Source organism: Gadus macrocephalus, chromosome 23 (assembly GCF_031168955.1).
Source record: "Gadus macrocephalus chromosome 23, ASM3116895v1".
Taxonomy (NCBI): Eukaryota; Metazoa; Chordata; class Actinopteri; order Gadiformes; family Gadidae; genus Gadus; species Gadus macrocephalus.
In genome coordinates, this window is record NC_082404.1 from 13,535,213 (window position 1) to 13,552,858 (window position 17,646).

General features: G+C 49.0%; 1 protein-coding gene across 1 annotated transcript; it reads right to left on the reverse strand.

Annotated features, from left to right (window-relative positions):
• Positions 1-261: 261 nt before the first annotated feature.
• Positions 262-16,348, reverse strand: ppp1r16a (protein phosphatase 1, regulatory subunit 16A). The gene is given in 14 exon segments (XM_060045488.1): positions 262-1,408; positions 1,494-1,861; positions 2,302-2,448; positions 2,450-2,465; positions 4,316-4,409; positions 4,412-4,445; positions 5,020-5,100; positions 5,425-5,550; positions 5,922-6,046; positions 6,305-6,408; positions 7,556-7,701; positions 9,228-9,298; positions 10,415-11,629; positions 16,211-16,348. Coding segments are annotated over 13 exon segments (1,764 nt in total). The 5' UTR covers positions 10,662-11,629; positions 16,211-16,348; the 3' UTR covers positions 262-1,203.
• Between the last annotated feature and the right edge of the window lie 1,298 nt (positions 16,349-17,646).

Below are 17,646 nucleotides of genomic sequence, written 5' to 3' on the forward strand. Positions count from 1 at the left end.
ATAAAAAATACAAAATCATTTGGTGAAAAGGCGATGTACATTGGAGTATAAATCAATGAGAAACCCAACCTCTCCAGTCAATTAGAGATGGTACTAGTGCATTAAGCTACAGGCCACCTACAGTACTGTGTGAATGACTTGGATTATCCCGCTGCACACTAACGTTCAGCAGGGATCCTCTGGGAACGAAAGATTAACAATTGCATTATAAACCTCCAAAAAAGGCACTAGTATTCTCAAATAAGGACTGGACTGGACATAGCTGTGCACACAGCTATGTATATATATATATATATTAGAGAGAATAAATAATTTGGTTCCATTTGGAGAAAAATAAAATAGAAATGTAGAGAACTTTTATCATGGTGATCGAAACTGAGCCGATCACAACATGGTGCATTATCGAAATATAGTACAATCTTGTAGACATTTCTTTTCTTAGTGCTCTGAGGGAATAAACTCCTCCATTGTCAGTCTGAAAACTGAAATGTCAGGACTTGTTTTGACATTCATAGACCTCTTATACAGAGCGAGTATCAATGTACAATAGGTACCATTCATGATCACAAAAACACCTTATAGAAGTTCTTTGATAAAAAAGTCGATCAAATCCTCAACGCTCAAATCCAGATTACGGTGATTAAACTTGCCAACACACCGTGATGATTTAGATAGTTTTAAAGTAATGTCAGTATTGACTGTGACTATAAAAGGAAAAAATTAGGGTGTATAAATAAGAGCAACGAAAGCAGGAGGCCACACTAGATTAGGTGGATAACACTGGAAACATTTCATATCCGCCACTAGATGGCGCCCTAACGTTAAAATATGAAGTCGTCGTGGTCGCGCTCCTAATGCACTACATTCAGGCACCTTATTAGGCAGGCTGCTGCTTCTTCTTCTTCGAATGGTGAGACCCTTAGTGCCAATGGCAGGTGGCGATACGCTCCCCATGACAAGAGACATGGGGAAACAGGGACCACCACTAAAATGTACATTCGTTCCATGGAGGGTCGGCCAAAACCTTCAGGCCATAAACTAGAAAACAAAACAAACAAAAAATAACCTTTAGAAAACCAGCTCCGGAAGAATCCGTGAAGGAACGTTCACCCGGACACTGTTCTGCCACGCCTCAAAGGACACGGCTGCTCGTGTGTGTGTGCTTAATGTGTGTGTGGTGTGCCCACGCGGAGGTGTGTGTGTCTACATGAGTCTACAGCAGGGCTCCTTAGCCGTGGACTGCTCCTCTTCGGGGGCCCGGAGCTTGAGCAGGGGGGGGTCGCCGCTGGCGGGGGTGAAGTACACTTGGCTCGACGTGGACACCACCGCCGGCGCTGCCGGCGCCGTTGTCATGGCGATCGTCATCCGGTCCCCGGTGGGCTCACCGCGGACCGCCTCCCCCGGGGCGTCACCGCCGCCGCCGCCGTCACCGCCGTCACCGCCGTCACCGCCGTCACCGCCGTCACCCGCCGCCGCCCTCCTCCTCCGTCCCGGGGGGCTCCTCCTCCACAGGGGGGGGGAGGAGGGGCGGGGCGGGGGCCGGGTACTTGTTGAGCTTGGCGGCGGCGCGCTGGCGCTTGAGGTCGGCGAGGGTCTGGTACGACTTCTCGCGGGTCATGCCGTTGCCGTTGGCCCCCGCCTCGCCGCCGTTGGCGCCCGCGGCCGGAGCGGCGGCGGCGGCGGGGCTGAGCTGGTAGGAGGCGCTGCGGTCCATGAGGCCCCCGCCCACCCACTGCTCCCCCGGGACCGAGGCGGCAGGCGAGACCGGGGGCCCGCCGTTCCCCAGGCCCGAGGACGGCTCCTCAGGGGGCTCCGACGGGTCGCCGTTCTGAGGGGGGGGCGCGGCACTGGTGCCGGCCACCTGGGGGGGGGGGGACACGGAGGGGAGGGTGTGAGGCTCTGAGGCTGGGGGGGGGGGGGGGGGGGAGTCCGCTCAGCGAGTGGGGGGGAAAGACTGAAGCAGTGGCCGGTCCTGTACCATCTAAACACCTCGCTCCTACTCCCTGCTACACTCAATGTCACGTCTAGGATGAGAAAGATAGATAATCCCAGATGTACAGGACAGTAGTCGTAATGACGAAAGGATATAAAAAAAAGAAGACATATATATATATATTTAAAAAAAGTAGCCCTACAGCCTAAAGAAGATATCTACAGAAAACTGATTTATAAATTGATATAAACTTCTCTAATCTTCATCCCACCTCCCCCACAAGTTTTGTTTTCACAAATGTGTACGTAATGGATATTCTCCAAATGTCCCCTCTCTCACCCCCCCCCCCCCCCCCCCCCCCTCGTTACCATGGCGGCGTGCTGGTTGAGCTCGTTGTCGGTCTGCTTGTCCTCGTCGTCGTCTGGGGTCTCAGGCTGCCGGCCCCTCTCCTGCCACACCATGGCCTCCTTGTGGTGCTCGCGGCGGTACAGGCTGGAGCGCTCGTTCACGCTCACCGCGCCGCACCACCTTCCTGCGGGGGCGGGGAGGAGGGTTAGTGATGCAGCGTCACGCTTCGAATTTCCCTCAGAGGCTTTTGTCGCCTTAATGGGGTTATTTGATGCCACCAGGTGTGAGTGCGATTAGCCGATTACTAGCCCTTTATCACCCTGCCTGTGCCTTAGTGACATCACAAGTAGGCGCGTGTCCACCTCGATGTGTGATGGACTGGACCACGTCTGCCAGTTCTACCCAGTTGCCTATCTGTCCATCCTACATCGAGGTGGACACGGCTACTTATGATGTCACTAAGGCACAGGGAAGGGTCGATTTCAAAGCGGCTTGTAATGGCTAATCCCACTCACACCTGGTGGCATATACTTTCGCACAACATTTTTGGAGTGAGTGGCTTCAATGCTGACCGTGTGCTCCGATCACTCAAGAGTAACTCTTATCGCGGAAGTCGCTTTTGGATAAAAGTCTTCTTCGCTGAAGTCACGCTCTTGTTGTACACATGGCTGTGTTTGTTCAGGTATAAGAGTGCAAGCAGACCCGCGGGTGAGCTGCAAAGACTTTGAAGTCACTGGAACATCTGACTCTGCCTCAGCTGATTCCTTATCGTGGTCCAGTGTTTGACCTCATCAAGCTCAGATTGAGCAGTAGATAAGGAGCAGTATATTGAGGTGAGTCACGTAACGGTTTGACATCCAAAAGCAGCGAGGCTTAAATCCAGTGGAGCTCCATTCCTCTACCTCCCTGCTCGATCCCGTGAAGCATCTAGATGTCGTTTGAATGCCAAAACAACTGTCGTCGAAAAATATATAAACAAATATTAATGAATATTCATGACATGCACTGTCCATCACTGTAATAAACCCTATTAAACTACGAGAGAGAGAGAGAGAGAGAGAGAGAGAGAGAGAGAGAGAGAGAGAGAGAGAGAGAGAGAGAGAGAGAGAGAGAGAGAGAGAGAGAGAGAGAGAGAGAGAGAGAGAGAGAGAGAGAGAGAGAGAGAGAGAGAGAGAGAGAGAGAGAGAGAGAGAGAGAGAGAGAGAGAGAGACCTGGGCAACGGTGGCACCGCAGCCCGGGCAACGCGAATACAGATCGCGCCCAGAGGCCTAATTAGGCCTATATATTTTGTATTTGAAATGCAACGGTCTTTTCGAGGTGACTACGCTCTCTCGCTGTATGACCACTGTTACACTGCGCATAGACAGTAAAAAGTAGCTGAGACGGTAGAGGGGTTAGAAACCAATAAATGAAAATAGGCTATTTATTTCAGGTAGCCTATTTTTTCACCAAAAAAAATAGAAACCATGAAAGTTTAAAATCCCAAGTTCAAAAAATGAAAAAAATATTCACGTTCCCAGAGCCCCCCTAGGTTGTGCGAACGCCCCCCAGGGGGCGGTACAGCCCCAGTTGAGAAACCATGATCTAAACCGATACCTTACTTTTGGGCTGGCAGTCTTGTTTTCTCTTTGTTTCTGTTTTTGTTTTGAATGTTTGAATGTGTATGAATGTATGCAAGATTAGAATTAGCACCCAAGTGGGTGCTACATATTGGTGGTGGTTAGTGAGGTCCCCCCTTCACTTTAGGCGTCTTTGAGTGTTATTAATTATTATTATTATTCATGTTTAACCTCTGTTTTCCTTTTATTCCTAGTCTGTTTTACATAGTTTTGAATGATGACTATATGCTCTGCAAGGTGACCTTGGGTGTCTTGAAAGGCGCCTCTAAATTAAATGTATTATTATTATTATTATTATTAAGATTGAACCATGTCTAAAAGTGACCCAGCAGCCCCAGGGCTGGGCCCCTGGTTCTGGCCCCTGGTTCTGGGCCCCTGGTGCTGGACCCGTGGTGCTCCCAGGGAGATGCTTACCCCCGGCTGGCCGTGCTGGAGGCCCGTCTCTGCAGCGTGTTCTTGTGGCGACCCTGGTTCTTCATAATAGCGTCGTGCTTGTGCTTGAGCTCAGGATCTTACCGCGCACCTCCTCGTCTGAACAACACGTCTGGGGGTGGGGGGGGGGAACAGGAACACGGCCAGACATGTGTCACACAGTCTGACGGCTCGCTCTCAATATCTGCCCCTCTTGAAGTCAAGTCAATTCCAAGTCTATTATATTTGTAGAGCCCTTAATCACAGTTAGCCTCAAAGGGCTTTACAGGCATATATTTATGACAACCCCCTAACCCTAGCCCCCCAAACTCCCCTGATTAACATGGAAGGAATCTTGAGAAGGGACACAGTGGGGGATCCCTTCTTCAAGGGATGGTCAATAGTGCAATGCGTGCCATTATTTGGACATAGTACTATTACAAGCCAACATTATTAAAATAGAAAATAAGAACTGGCCATTGGGATGGTATTCAGAGAGAAAGGGAGACAATCTTTTAATATTTATAAACCCAGGGCAAGGGATGCTTAAATGTAACTCTGGGACATAAATCAAACCTGTATCTCCATTTAGAGACGTACTGATGTAATCTAGAGAGCCGTTTAGTTTATAGTAGTAGCTGAGTGCTGAAAAGGTTCTGTGGCGGATCAGGGTGTGAACCGTGAGGCCCCGGGCCTGGGTGCAGGACCTCACCTAAGGGCGTCTCCTCCAGGACCGACTTGGTGTCCAGACTCGCCCCGTGGGCCACCAGCAACTCCACCATCTGGAGCTGGGACAGCACAGAGGGACGGGAGCCATCGTCAGGTGGCTCAGAGAAGGGAGAACGCAATGCATGCTGCGAGGGCAATAGGACTATTTTAAACTTTCTACACTGTGAGTTCATTACAAAAAAGTTAAGCAGAAAAATACCTTAAGACAAAGGGCCGACTGTTCCTATAGCTGTTCTATACTGCGTTAAAGCAATCGCCAAATCCTTGCTTAATCCAGTGTTCCAGTTTAAGCGTAACTCTATCACACGATCAAATCTACAAATCCAGTCTGCTCTGCCGGGTCGAAATCGGGTCCACCGTCTCGTGTGGCTTTCGGCGCTCACCTGTCCCCAGCAGGCGGCGGCGTGCAGGGGCGTCCAGCCGTCCAGATCCTTCACCTCCACCTGGGCCTTGTTCTCCAGCAACAGCTCGGCCACAGAGAGGTAGCCGTTGGCGGACACTATGTGCAGCTGTGGACAGCGACAGAGCCAACGGCGTGAGTAGGAATAGCAACCAAAACAGACCTGTCCTCAGCCCCACCTTACCCCTACAGAACAACCTCTGTGTTCCCCGGCCCAATGAGCTCACCCTCCTTCTCCTCCTCCTCCTCCTCTTCCTCACACATTTTGGCAGAAAAGAGCATCATTTAAAACCGGGTTTTCTGTGTACAACTTCTCTGTGGATTTAGGACACACCCAATCCTCCCTAGTGTGCTGGTGTGGTTTGCCCGCGATTCAAATAAGCTAAAAATAACAGGCGACGCTCCGTATCCAGATTGTGATCACATAGCTAGCCTGGTGCGGGGGAACGTGTGGCGGGTTGAACCGGTGCGATGGCTCACCACTGTGGCCCCGCTGTCGTCCGGTGCGTTCAGGTCGGCCTGGCTCTGCACCAGAGCCTGGATGTCCTTCAGCATCGCCGTCTCTTTCGCCCCTCGACACTCGTCTATGCGCTCCTGGGTGATCCCTAGATACAGGCGGACATACGCGTATGAATGAACACACGACATAGGCATGAGGCATGATGATCAAGAACCCAGAGCTGTTGATCCTCTCCTGCTTAATAACATAATAACTGAGACATCCTCTTTTGCTGTTTTAACGAAAGGGCTGCGGCAGTTGGACGATCTTAATTAATAAATTAACTACTACCGCATTTAAGTATTTCACTACCACTGCTGCTACTACTGCTAATCCTACGTCTGCTAATCCTGCTCCTACTAACCCTTTTCGGCCATAATCACTTCCAGGAGTTCCAGGGTGGCCTCGTCCTCACAGAGGTCATAGGGCATGTTGCCGTCGGCGTTGACAGCCAGCAAATTCGCACCTCTGGAAACACACACACACGAACACACACACACACACACAGTGTAGATCAGCCCAGGTGACTCAGAGCAGTCTGAGCGAATCATAGGTTGAGCATCTGCATCGCTTGCTTTGTTTATGTAAATGCAACTCTCTGCAGAAAGACTAGTACTGTGTTTACAAGAGACAGCCGGGCCGCAGTAGAGGTTTAGAGCGACTGAGTCACACAAGGCTTTTATTCTCTCTCAGCAGACACTGTTGTGAAAGCTCTCGCCTTGCTCTGAAACACGTCTTGGATTTATGGTTCATAAATCAGTTTTAAAATAAGAAAATATTCCATCGCTCAGCTGCTTACGAAGCAACACCATAGGCAGAGATCTGTATCTGTGTTGAATGAAATCCTGTTCAGTACGAAACTGTGTATTTCATGAAGATAATTATGCACATTAACATATGCTAAACAACAACGGAAGTGATGCAGTGTATGAATTGCATTCAAGAGAAGGTACCACAGTAACTAGTACGGTAAAAGCACTTGTCAAACACAGATTTTTTCAGCGGCAAATTTGGCCCATTGTAGGATCGTTCAAGATGGGAAACTCACTGGAAGGAAATTGTGAGCCTTTCACTTAAATCCGCTGTGACTCAGAGGCTGAGTGTATCTCAATTGCTACGGTTTTGCACTCAGTGTCTCGTTGTTTTTCTTTGTGTGTGTGTGGTCTTCACTGGCCTAGTTACTCTCCAATGTCTCGCTGTCCTACTGACCGAGAGAGTGAGAGTGACACACAGAGCCCTGTGTGGCTGTGTTTGTGCGTGGCAGACACTGTGTGTGTGTGTGTGTGTGTGTGTGTGTGTGTGTGTGTGTGTGTGTGTGTGTGTGTGTGTGTGTGTGTGTGTGTTTTCGACTGTGTGCGTGTGTGTGCGCGTGCGTGCGTGCGTGTGTGTTTGTGTGTGTGTGTTCGACTGTGTGTGTGTGTTCGACTGTGTGTGTGCGTGTTCGACTGTGTGTGTTTGTTCGACTGTGTGTGTGTGTGTGTGTGTTCGACTGTGTGTGTGAGTGTGCGCCCGTGTGCGTGCGTGTGCCTATTGATCAGGTGGCCTGGTGCATTGTAAGGGAAGACATGCAGAACACATAAAACACCCCACGACGCAAACTACGAGTGGGACTCACGCCTGCACCAGGAGCTGCACCAACCCCGTGTGGCCACAAGTGGCGGCGGCGTGCAACGGCGTCCACAGCTCGCTGTCGCACGCGTTGACGCAGGCGCCGGCCTCCAGCAGACACTGCACCATGTCGGTGTAGTCGTCGATGCAGCACTGGAGGGGGGGGGGGGGGGGGGACGACGACAGAGAGGGGTTTATTCACTTATTAATAATCTTTACTGCGCCACTGTTAATCCACAGGGTCACAGAGTGCCTACTGCCCTGCCAAAGCAGCTTGTAGGAGTTAAAGATTTTTAGAGATAGGTGTGTTTATATAACTGATGAGGTTGTTAGGCCAGTGGGCCGTTTGGTTTTAGATATATTACATTGTGGATTAACACCCCACTATAACCACAGTCAAACCACGGTGGAGAACATCGCTTTATTTCTTTGATTTTCCAATATAGAAAACTATTAGATAACCCGGTTTATTGTTTAATGGCTTTGTTCAATGTATTCAAACAATAAATCAGTGGACATCATTGCTTGCACTTCAGGGTAAGCTAGAATCTGAGCCAGGTAGAGGGAGAGCAACAATAAGGGAATAGACATAGGGCTCTGCTTTGCTGGATGGCATTATTATTATTTCTAGGTCCACTGTCTGCGTTTGGGCTGCAAGTTGCCAAAAACCAACATACCAGCCGGATATCCCTCAAACTGCTGCCTTAAAAAGGTCCAAAAAAGGAAACCAGGCTTGACCCTCCATTCCATCTTTGACCTTATCTTCACATCCAGTGGCTGAGTAAGAATCTAGGAATTTTATAGTTAATGTTAGAATTCTTTTTAAACATGAGCAAACCTTTACCGAGTCCTCTAGCAGAAACGTTACAGGCCGGACTAAATAGAAGGCAAACCGTGGCTGGTGACCTGCCCGGGAATGAGCAGAACGTAAACATACAGACCAAAGAGGAGACCAACCCCACTGTTAAGACATAAGTATAGAGTAAGCAACTGAAAACTGCAACCATAGTGTGAATGTATACGCTTTACAATATTGCCTCACATTCACCATTCACGCACACATTCACCATTCACGCACACATTCACGCACCAATGGCGGAGTCAACCATGCAAGGTGACAGCCAGCTCGTCGGGATCTAACAGTCAGGGTTAGGTGCCTTGCTAAAGGACACCTCGACACTCAGCTAGGAGGAGCCGGGAATCGAACCAACAACCTTCAGGTTACCAGCCAACCCGCTCTACCTCCTGAGCTACTGCCGCCCCACGGTACGGGCACGCACACATTCACACACCAACGGCGGTGCGAGCCATGCAAGCTAACCACCAGCTCGTCGGGAGCAGCTTTGGTTAGGTGCGTTCACACGTACGAGGTGTCTCACTTCTCAAACCATGTCTCACACCTCGAAGCAGCAACCATCCGGTTCCCAAGCTAGCTGCTCTTCCACCTTAACCACTGCCAGGAGGAAGAGCGTGTGCTTGCGTGCGTTCGTGTTTGCATCTACAAAATTGAGCCAGGGGTAATGTGTAGGCACTAGGCAGGCGTTTGAACCTCAAAGGCCCTACTGATCAAATCTGTCGTGCCTCCACAATAACTCTATTGTACGTGCCATAGCTACGGTCAGTCAACTTGCTGTTAATAAATAAAAGAGTTCATTGAGGATATTGGAGGGTGTGCTCACCTGGTGCATGGCTGTGAGTCCATCCTCGTTGAACAGGTCCGGACTGACTCCACTCTTCACCAGCTCCCTGACTGCAGACACGCAGACACGCAGACACACACACACACACACACACACACACACACACACACACACACACACACACACACACACACACACACACACACACACACACACACACACACACACACACACACACACACACACACACACACACACACACAATATGACTCACTTGGCAGATCTACCTTTGGTAGATACATAATTAGTCGTGACATTTAGGGCACCTCCCAGTTTCATCACTAGCCGTTACAAAGGATATCAGGTGAGGCTGTTTGTGTATCAATAAATAAATAAATAAATAAATGAATAACGGGAGAGAGAGAGAGAGAGAGAGAGAGAGCAGGCCTGGCCTTCAAAAATAACCAAGTTCTCAATATTCATCAGCTTGAACTTTATAGCGGGTCATGCTTCTTGTGACTCACTAGGGCGAATATCCTGACCCCTAGTAATTAACCCTCCATTTTAGAGAAGCTTGCTCACAAGGTCCTTCAGTCAGAGCGAGTCAAGTGCTCCCCTTCCCTTAGTGCGGTCTTAGCTGGCAGTGACTCTGTCTATGGCGGCATTGACTTCAAGTGCATGTTTGAGTTTCCCAGTCTTATGCAAGTAAAATGAAAATGCCAATCAAATCTACATCCTTTCCCTATAGTGAAATGAAAACTGACCTATCCTTTCAAGCCCTTGCAGTGGCACAAACCACGCTTTTGTCAGTGGAAAGTAATGTACGCCTTTTGCTGTCATATATATATGTGAATGCTTTACGATTTAGTATTACAATTCACAATTGAGTCATTCAGCAGACGTGCTTACCCATAGTAGCTTAGAGTTACTTTGCATTGAGATACTGGTCAATACAAGATCAGGTAGGGGTTGGGCATCTGGATGAAGGAAGTAGAGTCAACATGGGGATTGACCCAGCACAGTATTTTTTGGAGTAGGACCCCCTAACTACCAAACTAACCTGCCCGCTATATATGGCTGGGAGTCAAATACCACTTATTAACTGCTCTACGCTCAAAGTGTGTGTTTTCTTTCTGTCTGTATGTCGCTGTCTGTCTGTGTGTGTATGTATGCATGTGTGTCTCCGTCCGTCCGTCCGTTTGTTTTTGTGCGTGTGCTCCACCCACCCTCCTCCACGTCGTTGCGCGAGGCGGCCTCCAGCAGGGTGATGGTGTCGGGGAACTTCACCCTCCGGGTGCGGGCCTTCTTCCTGTCCGCCTTGGCCCCGGAGCCCCGGGTCGAGTCCTTCTCCATCTGCGCCCAGCCCTTCAGCTGCTGCGCGCGGCGCTTCTGGGCGTGCTTCAGCCGCTCCGTGGCACTCAGGCGACCCACCGTGGCCATCTCTCCAAGCAGCTCGCCGTGCTCTGCTGCCATGCCACCGCCGCCGCCGCCCCCCCTGGCCCCGCCCCTCTGCGCTACTCCGGCCTCTTCCTGTGGTTGTTGTTGATGTTGTCGTCGTCGTCGTCGTTGCTGGGGTTTGAAGATCCTTTAAGGGTTGATTCCGGCGTCGACCTGTTCCGACCCCTATCCGGTCGGCCCCATGGAAGCAGCAGACCCTCCCTGCGGTGGAGGTGAGGTTTGTCTCCAGGTGGAATAAGCACGGTTTGTCGCCGTCCAAACTCTGAACCGGAATCCGGCGAACGGGGTGGATTCAAGGCGGCCTCATGACGTCAGAGACATGCTGACGGCAGCGAGGTCGGGCTCACCGTCTCCTTTAACCCCCGGGCCTCTTTGTTCACCTCCAAGTCGTACAAAAGATAAACAATCCAACAGTTTAAGCGTCCACGTAAATCCCGGGAGGGTCAAGTCCAAAGGATCGTAGTCCAAGCCGGTGACAAAAAATCTGCAAACGATGACAAGAAACCGGGGGGGGGGGGAAGAGCACAAGCACGTAGAAAACACGATGTAGAGTGAGAGTGAAACGCGACAGAGCGCTCCGCGAACGAGGCGAGGTGGCGAGGTTACCCTCCGATCCGCTCGGAGGGGGACGGGCCAGGGCGGCGTGTACATCCGACGGGGGCGACCCAGGAGGCCATGGCCGAGAAATAAAGCTACAGCGGAGGAACCGGCTCACACATTCCTAGGAGTCAGAAGGGAGAAAAAAAACGTTTCCAGCCGCCGGAGAATGAAAAGGAACATTCACGAGGTGGGTTTAGCATTGCACAAGGCCTCATTCAACCACAAGGTGAGGGAGTCGCCACGGAGGCTGTAATCCCAGGGTGAGTGTGTTTGTTGGGGGGGGGGGGGGGAGAGGCCCCCACTGTGAACGTCTTAGCGGTCGGCCCCCGGCGGTCCACGGCTGGTTCACCACCACAGCGGCCTTGGCCTTTGGGTGCGTTCACCTGCGGAGGGAGAGAGAGAGAGAGAGAGAGCGAGCGAGAGCGACCGTGAGCGGGACAGCAAGAAGGGGAGTGTGTGTTGACGAGTGTAGGTTACCATCTACCGTACACGCTCAGCACTCCTAATCCTGTTATCTTTAACCCCTGAGCTCCCTCCCCCGCCCACCCTCCTCGCTCCCATCCCATCCCGCCTCTATCCCGGAGGAAACCCGAGACCCGGGGACGTTTTTCATTAATGATTGACACACCCCGCCGTCCAAGACACGCTCTTCGCTGCACGGCGGCCATGTTCACCCCTTGAGTGTAGGCAGCTAGGGCTGAGCGGCGCGGGGAGACGGCTACAAGGAGAGGCCTAAAGGCCCGGCACGCTAGCCTGCGATGATGGGTTTTATTTTTGGGGAAGGATCCAAGCGTGACGAGGTCGGGCCCCCGCCGCCGGCATGGGGGCTGTGCTGTACCGGTACGGGGTTACACGTCTCGCGGGCTCCGCTCCTTCCATGCACCTCGTCCATTATTTAGTGGGGAGAGCGCAGGGAGGAAGGTCAACTGGAGGCACTCACACAGAGAGGGGAGAGTGAACGCGGCGCTAGCACGCTCGCAGCGTGAACGGGGGGGGGGGGTGTGTGTGTGTGTGTGTGTGTGTGTGTGTGTGTGTGTGTGTGTGTGTGTGTGTGTGTGTGTGTGTGTGTGTGTGTGTGTGTGTGTGTGTGTGTGTGTGTGTGTGTTTTACTACTAACACGTTTGCGGTGGAGGGGAGAGTTCTTCTCGAGATACAAAGTTAGCGTTTTAGGGGGGGGGGGGGGACGTTTGTAGAAAATATTTTGGGGAGTTGAAGGTAGAGATAAAACTACACAGGGATCAAGGTAACCACATCCCATTCTCTTTATTATAATTTAGTATCATCAGTCATGTATTTAATTAAAATAAGTAGACTAGACGAGCCAAAACTGGAGTCATTTTATCTTCTTGCTATTTATAAGTTTTTCCCTGCCCACAATGTAAGGATTTCCTCAAATTCAGGCTGTAGGTTCGTGCTCCCTGGGGACTTGTGAAATCGCAGGCAAGCCCAGGCCACACAAGCATTAACTCCTATGATTGTGAACACAGCTTATGCCAAGCTTGCACAACATCACTCAGAGAGGCAATCACATAACCAGCCTAATTATTCTCTATGAGACATGAGCTTACTGTGATTGAAAGACAAAAGGTGCAGTAGAAAACTGTACTGAGGAAAGAGTTTTATAATTGAGTCAATATTAGTGGACAAGACTAACCGGTTTTCAGACAAAAGTATTTCAAATCCAATGGGACAGAACATCTAACTGACTTTAAAAGGCCTGCAAGTAATCAAAATATACATGAATGGGAGTTGCATGATACACCTAATAAGCAAATTTGATTTATCCGACCACAGGACAATGAGTCATGGAGACAGCATCGTGGGGAGGTGCTTATGTGTGTTCTCTTGTTTGCAATGAATCACCACCAGTCATGGGATTATCCTAAATGAAGCAGTTATCCGTCTCTCCCATTAAAGTCAATGTGACATAGCATAGTGCATGTAACTACTGACATCCAAGTTAAACAAGCAATTAGCACTGGAGAAATCCTGAGAGGAATTTGATTTGATGAGGCAAACGCTAGCTACCTGGCTGTATGACCATAGTGAGGGGAACTAAAAGCAGATCAATCATGTATTGGCCGGAACACTTATAAAGGAACTATAATAAACTATTAAAACACATTACTTAATTGTTATTCAAATGTCATTACTGCATTAACTAACAGTTAATTAGCAGTGAACTAATAGTCTAGTCATCAACTACTAATGGTGATCATGTTAACGAAGGTAATGGCGTTAATATAAGCGACGGAATTCTTTCATACATCATTCACTATGTTTAGATATACGTGTCCTAGAAGCTTAACCCTCATTTTGACACGGACAGGTGAGATAGAGCTCCACACAAACCGTCGGGTTGTGCTAGTTTAGCACTGCGGATGCAATAGACTGCCTGGGAGAAATGTAAATTCAATATATATAATAATATCAATATCAGCCCTTTCCTACAATATGTTCACTGAATATGCTAACCATGAAAAAGATGCCAGATTTTGAACTGATTTATACCCAGGATAGAGCTGTCAAAGACATCGACCCGAGTGTGAATAAAAACATTTATCACTTTTTCCCAAAACAGGAATACCTGTTGGCACCATACACAATGAGGCCACATTCCATGGTAGTCTATGGTCATGGAGGGGTGAGGTTGCTGCTAAACTGTACACATTGGACCTTTAAGGCGAGAAACAGCAAATGACAGAGCCACTGAACCACACCTTTAAGCTGTCAGGTTGTTCTACAGATGTCCACAGACTGTGGACCGATTAACAGACGGTTGTACATTCACCGGCCCGAATGTACATAAACCTAACGTACAAATGGGTATTTAAAAGATAACGCACAGTAAGATACTACTTGAGTGTTCCCTGAGAGGATTCTGGATTTCTTGATTTATAAACCTGTTGCACATTTTGTGTTGGAAGGATTAGTTGAAAAACTGTTTCAGGGACTCAGGAAACCAAACTGCGAAAACACTGTTTCAGTCCACTGGGCCAGTGTGCCATTTGACATGACCTGCATGAGCCATGAGCCATTAAACAATGAGCAATTCCGTGCTGACTCGATGCAGCTCTGTGAATCGAGAATGATCCTGCTTGCCAAACTGAATCAGCACAACAAGCCAAATATGTAACAAGCTCCCTCTCCTCAATCTTTAATCTTAATCTTTATCTGAAATACCAGTGTGAGACAGAACCTCAGCAAAACATTTTGTTTGTTGTGAAGTGTGAGGTCAACAAGGAACTGCAAAAAAAATACTTAGTAATCCGAAAAATGTCAAGTAAAGCCACAAAACAAGGCCAGAGCAACAGAGGAGGGAGATACTAGAACTCTACTAGAGAAATACATTTATAGAAGAGGGCATGCTTTATGTATACACAAATATAGGTGGGGGGGGGGGGGGGGGGAGAGGATGTGGAGGCAAGACTGCACCCAAGATAGAGTGTGAAGACGTGGGAGGAAGGATGGGGAGGTTACAGAGTGACTGGCTTGTACTACGGCTCTACGTACTGTGTCTAGTACGCAGGAAGCCTGAGCCATGTCCTGTACAAGCACAAAGCCACAGAGAAAAATAGGCCGGCTGATTCTTTAAGAGGATGACATGTCAGTTAAAATGTTGCTTTTGCTCTTGATCCAAAAGACTGAAACGCTGCAGTTGACCAAGTTCAAGGCCACGAGAATTTGAAAAAGTATTTGAAAATTGTCATTAGATATAGATAGAAAGTGAACAATGTAGTGGTTGCCGCCTACTCAGATTTTTTTTTACTTCGTCTTGACCCGAGGATTAGATGTGCGAGTTTACGTGATAGGAAATATCTTGTTATAGTTGTGACTTGCAATGACTCAAGGGAAACTCTGTACTAGTAGATAAACATTTATATTTATTTTTGATTTTGTACGTATTAACGTTAGAGCTTGTTGATAATATGCATTTATCTTTTACCAAAACGCTCATTGAAACACATCTGAGAAGGTCATAATGGGACTGAGCTGTTTACAAACGGACTTTGGTCTATGACTCTATGTACAATAGACAATAGGCATTCGGCTAATGATAATCGATTGGAAGAAACCATGTGTAGGGCGCAGAAGCCTATACACAAGGAGATTTACAGAGCTAAACTCCACCAACCTTAACCATAGTTTACCCCCGGCCCATAGACAGCCTCCATACGATCAAGACGCGCTCTGATCACAGATCTGCCAAGAAAGCATGACCCGCTTTTTATCTGATCTTCTTCTGGTTTTGGCCTACATTGGATACAACTCCATTGTGTCCAAATCAACACGCACACGACATTTAACTATTTAGAACCGGTACAACACGGGTTAGCATAAAGCATGCACGCCGTCCACAACCCTGTACCCTGCATCCCTTCCAACAGGGTTAGTAATGAAAAGGTGAAACCCTGCGGGACACGACCCTCGTCCATCCTGATCAACACCCTAATAGTCTGGACCTGGTGTGGATGTCATCGTATCCCCCTCGTCCCCTTCACGGTTAAGTGTGGAGGGGTGACTCCGAGGCGAGGGACCAGCCCCCGTACCAGCACCGACAGGTGGCCGGTGGTCTGACAGGTAGCCGCCACAACCACCTGGATCCATTCATCCACACCACGTCTCTCTGTAGGAGCCACACGCTCTCAGACAAGTGTTGGAACCCCACCAAACTAATAGTGACTTCGTAAAGAACTGCCCCAAACAAATGAACCGTCGAATTGAGACGCATTTCGTGCTTAAAATTGCGTTATTATGTGGTGTGGCAGGGCTCCGGCTTAGCTTGGCTTCAGCGTTAGCCTCCCGTCAGGGGAGCGAATTGCGTTGCACTCCTTGGGTGAAACGGATAACAAACAATATAAAAGCCGTGGTCCTAAACTAAACTAAATACTATGTTCAAAGTGGAAACAGTACCCGTCGCGTATGGGAATGAACCAGGAAATGAAGATCACATTTCAACGTACCTGTGGAGTTCGTGTTGCCTGTCACCCTCCGTCGTAGGCTGGTTGTTCTCTGAAACTGAATCAGGTGCTGCCGTCGCCGACCCTCAGTGGAAACGCTTCACCATAACAACCGCCGCCGCACGGCCACCGCTCCGCCGCGCCGCCCGCCCATGTACACTAGAGGGCGACATTGTGCAACGGATGAGTAATATGTTTGGCCGTGATGGGGAACATGTTTGGCCGTGATGATAAGTTGCAACCAAAATAAATGCTATTCTGCAATCAGTTTGCAAAGTCAGGAAACTGTTTTTGACACTGCTAGAAAACAACATCCGTTTTTACATTCACACACGCATGCTCACAAACTTGCACAGACAGACAGACAGACAGACAGACAGACAGACAGACAGACAGACAGACAGACAGACAGACAGACAGACACAGACACAGACACAGACACAGACACAGACACACACACACACACACACCATGAATTCCCGGTTAGACAATGATTTGACTCCTTAATCTGTTGACCCCTCCGATGACCTGGCAAGTCGTCGCAGCAGTGACACTCGACAGAGCCCTGATGGCCAGAGGAAAAGCCAAACCATCAGCGAGCATCTAATGCAGCCCATCTCTTCCTCCAGGGGAGGGACATAGAGTTATAAATCTATGTTCCTCCAGGGGAGGGACATAGAGTTATAACTCTATAGGGAGAGGAGACATAACACTGTACAAACCAGTGCTACCAGGAATGAAGCCCACACATATGGCATTTCCAGTGCATTGGATGGTGGAAACATTAAATAATCATTCATAAAAAGGAAGTCGCTGGAGACCTTTTCTCGTTTGAAGCATAAAAGCAGAAGAAACAGCAGTAGCTATGGTGGTTATGTTCTTGTAGGTGATTTTGGAAGCTATAATTAGTTAGTTAGTTAGTGTGTGTGTGTGTGTGTGTGTGTGTGTGTGTGTGTGTGTGTGTGTGTGTGTGTGTGTGTGTGTGTGTGTGTGTGTGTGTGTGTGTGTGTGTGTGTGTGTGTGTGTGTGTGTGTGAGCATCTGTGTGTCGGTGTCTGTGTCGGTGGGTGGTTGGCTGGGTCTGTGTGTTTGAGAGAGGACAGAGAGAGAGAGAGAGAGAGAGCGAGAGTGAGAGATTGGTCTAGTGAGTGAGTGATCTTCTTTTCACTTTCTCAGCGTGACTTTCCTCCAGTCCAAGTGACATCTTAAGACAGCTTAGGAAGAAGGATTTGACCAGACACAATCAGTACACAAGTTCTGCGATGGCATCCTATTCATTTGGGCCACCATTCATGTCACTAATCCACCCAAAATCTATTAACCAGCTCTATGGTAGAGAGGAAGGGTTAGACTGTGTGGTGGTATTCAAATCCTTTGTTTTGCATGGGTCGTTGTCACTGTGTTTACAGGCTGCACAAATAGGGTCTAATCAAGTGTTTG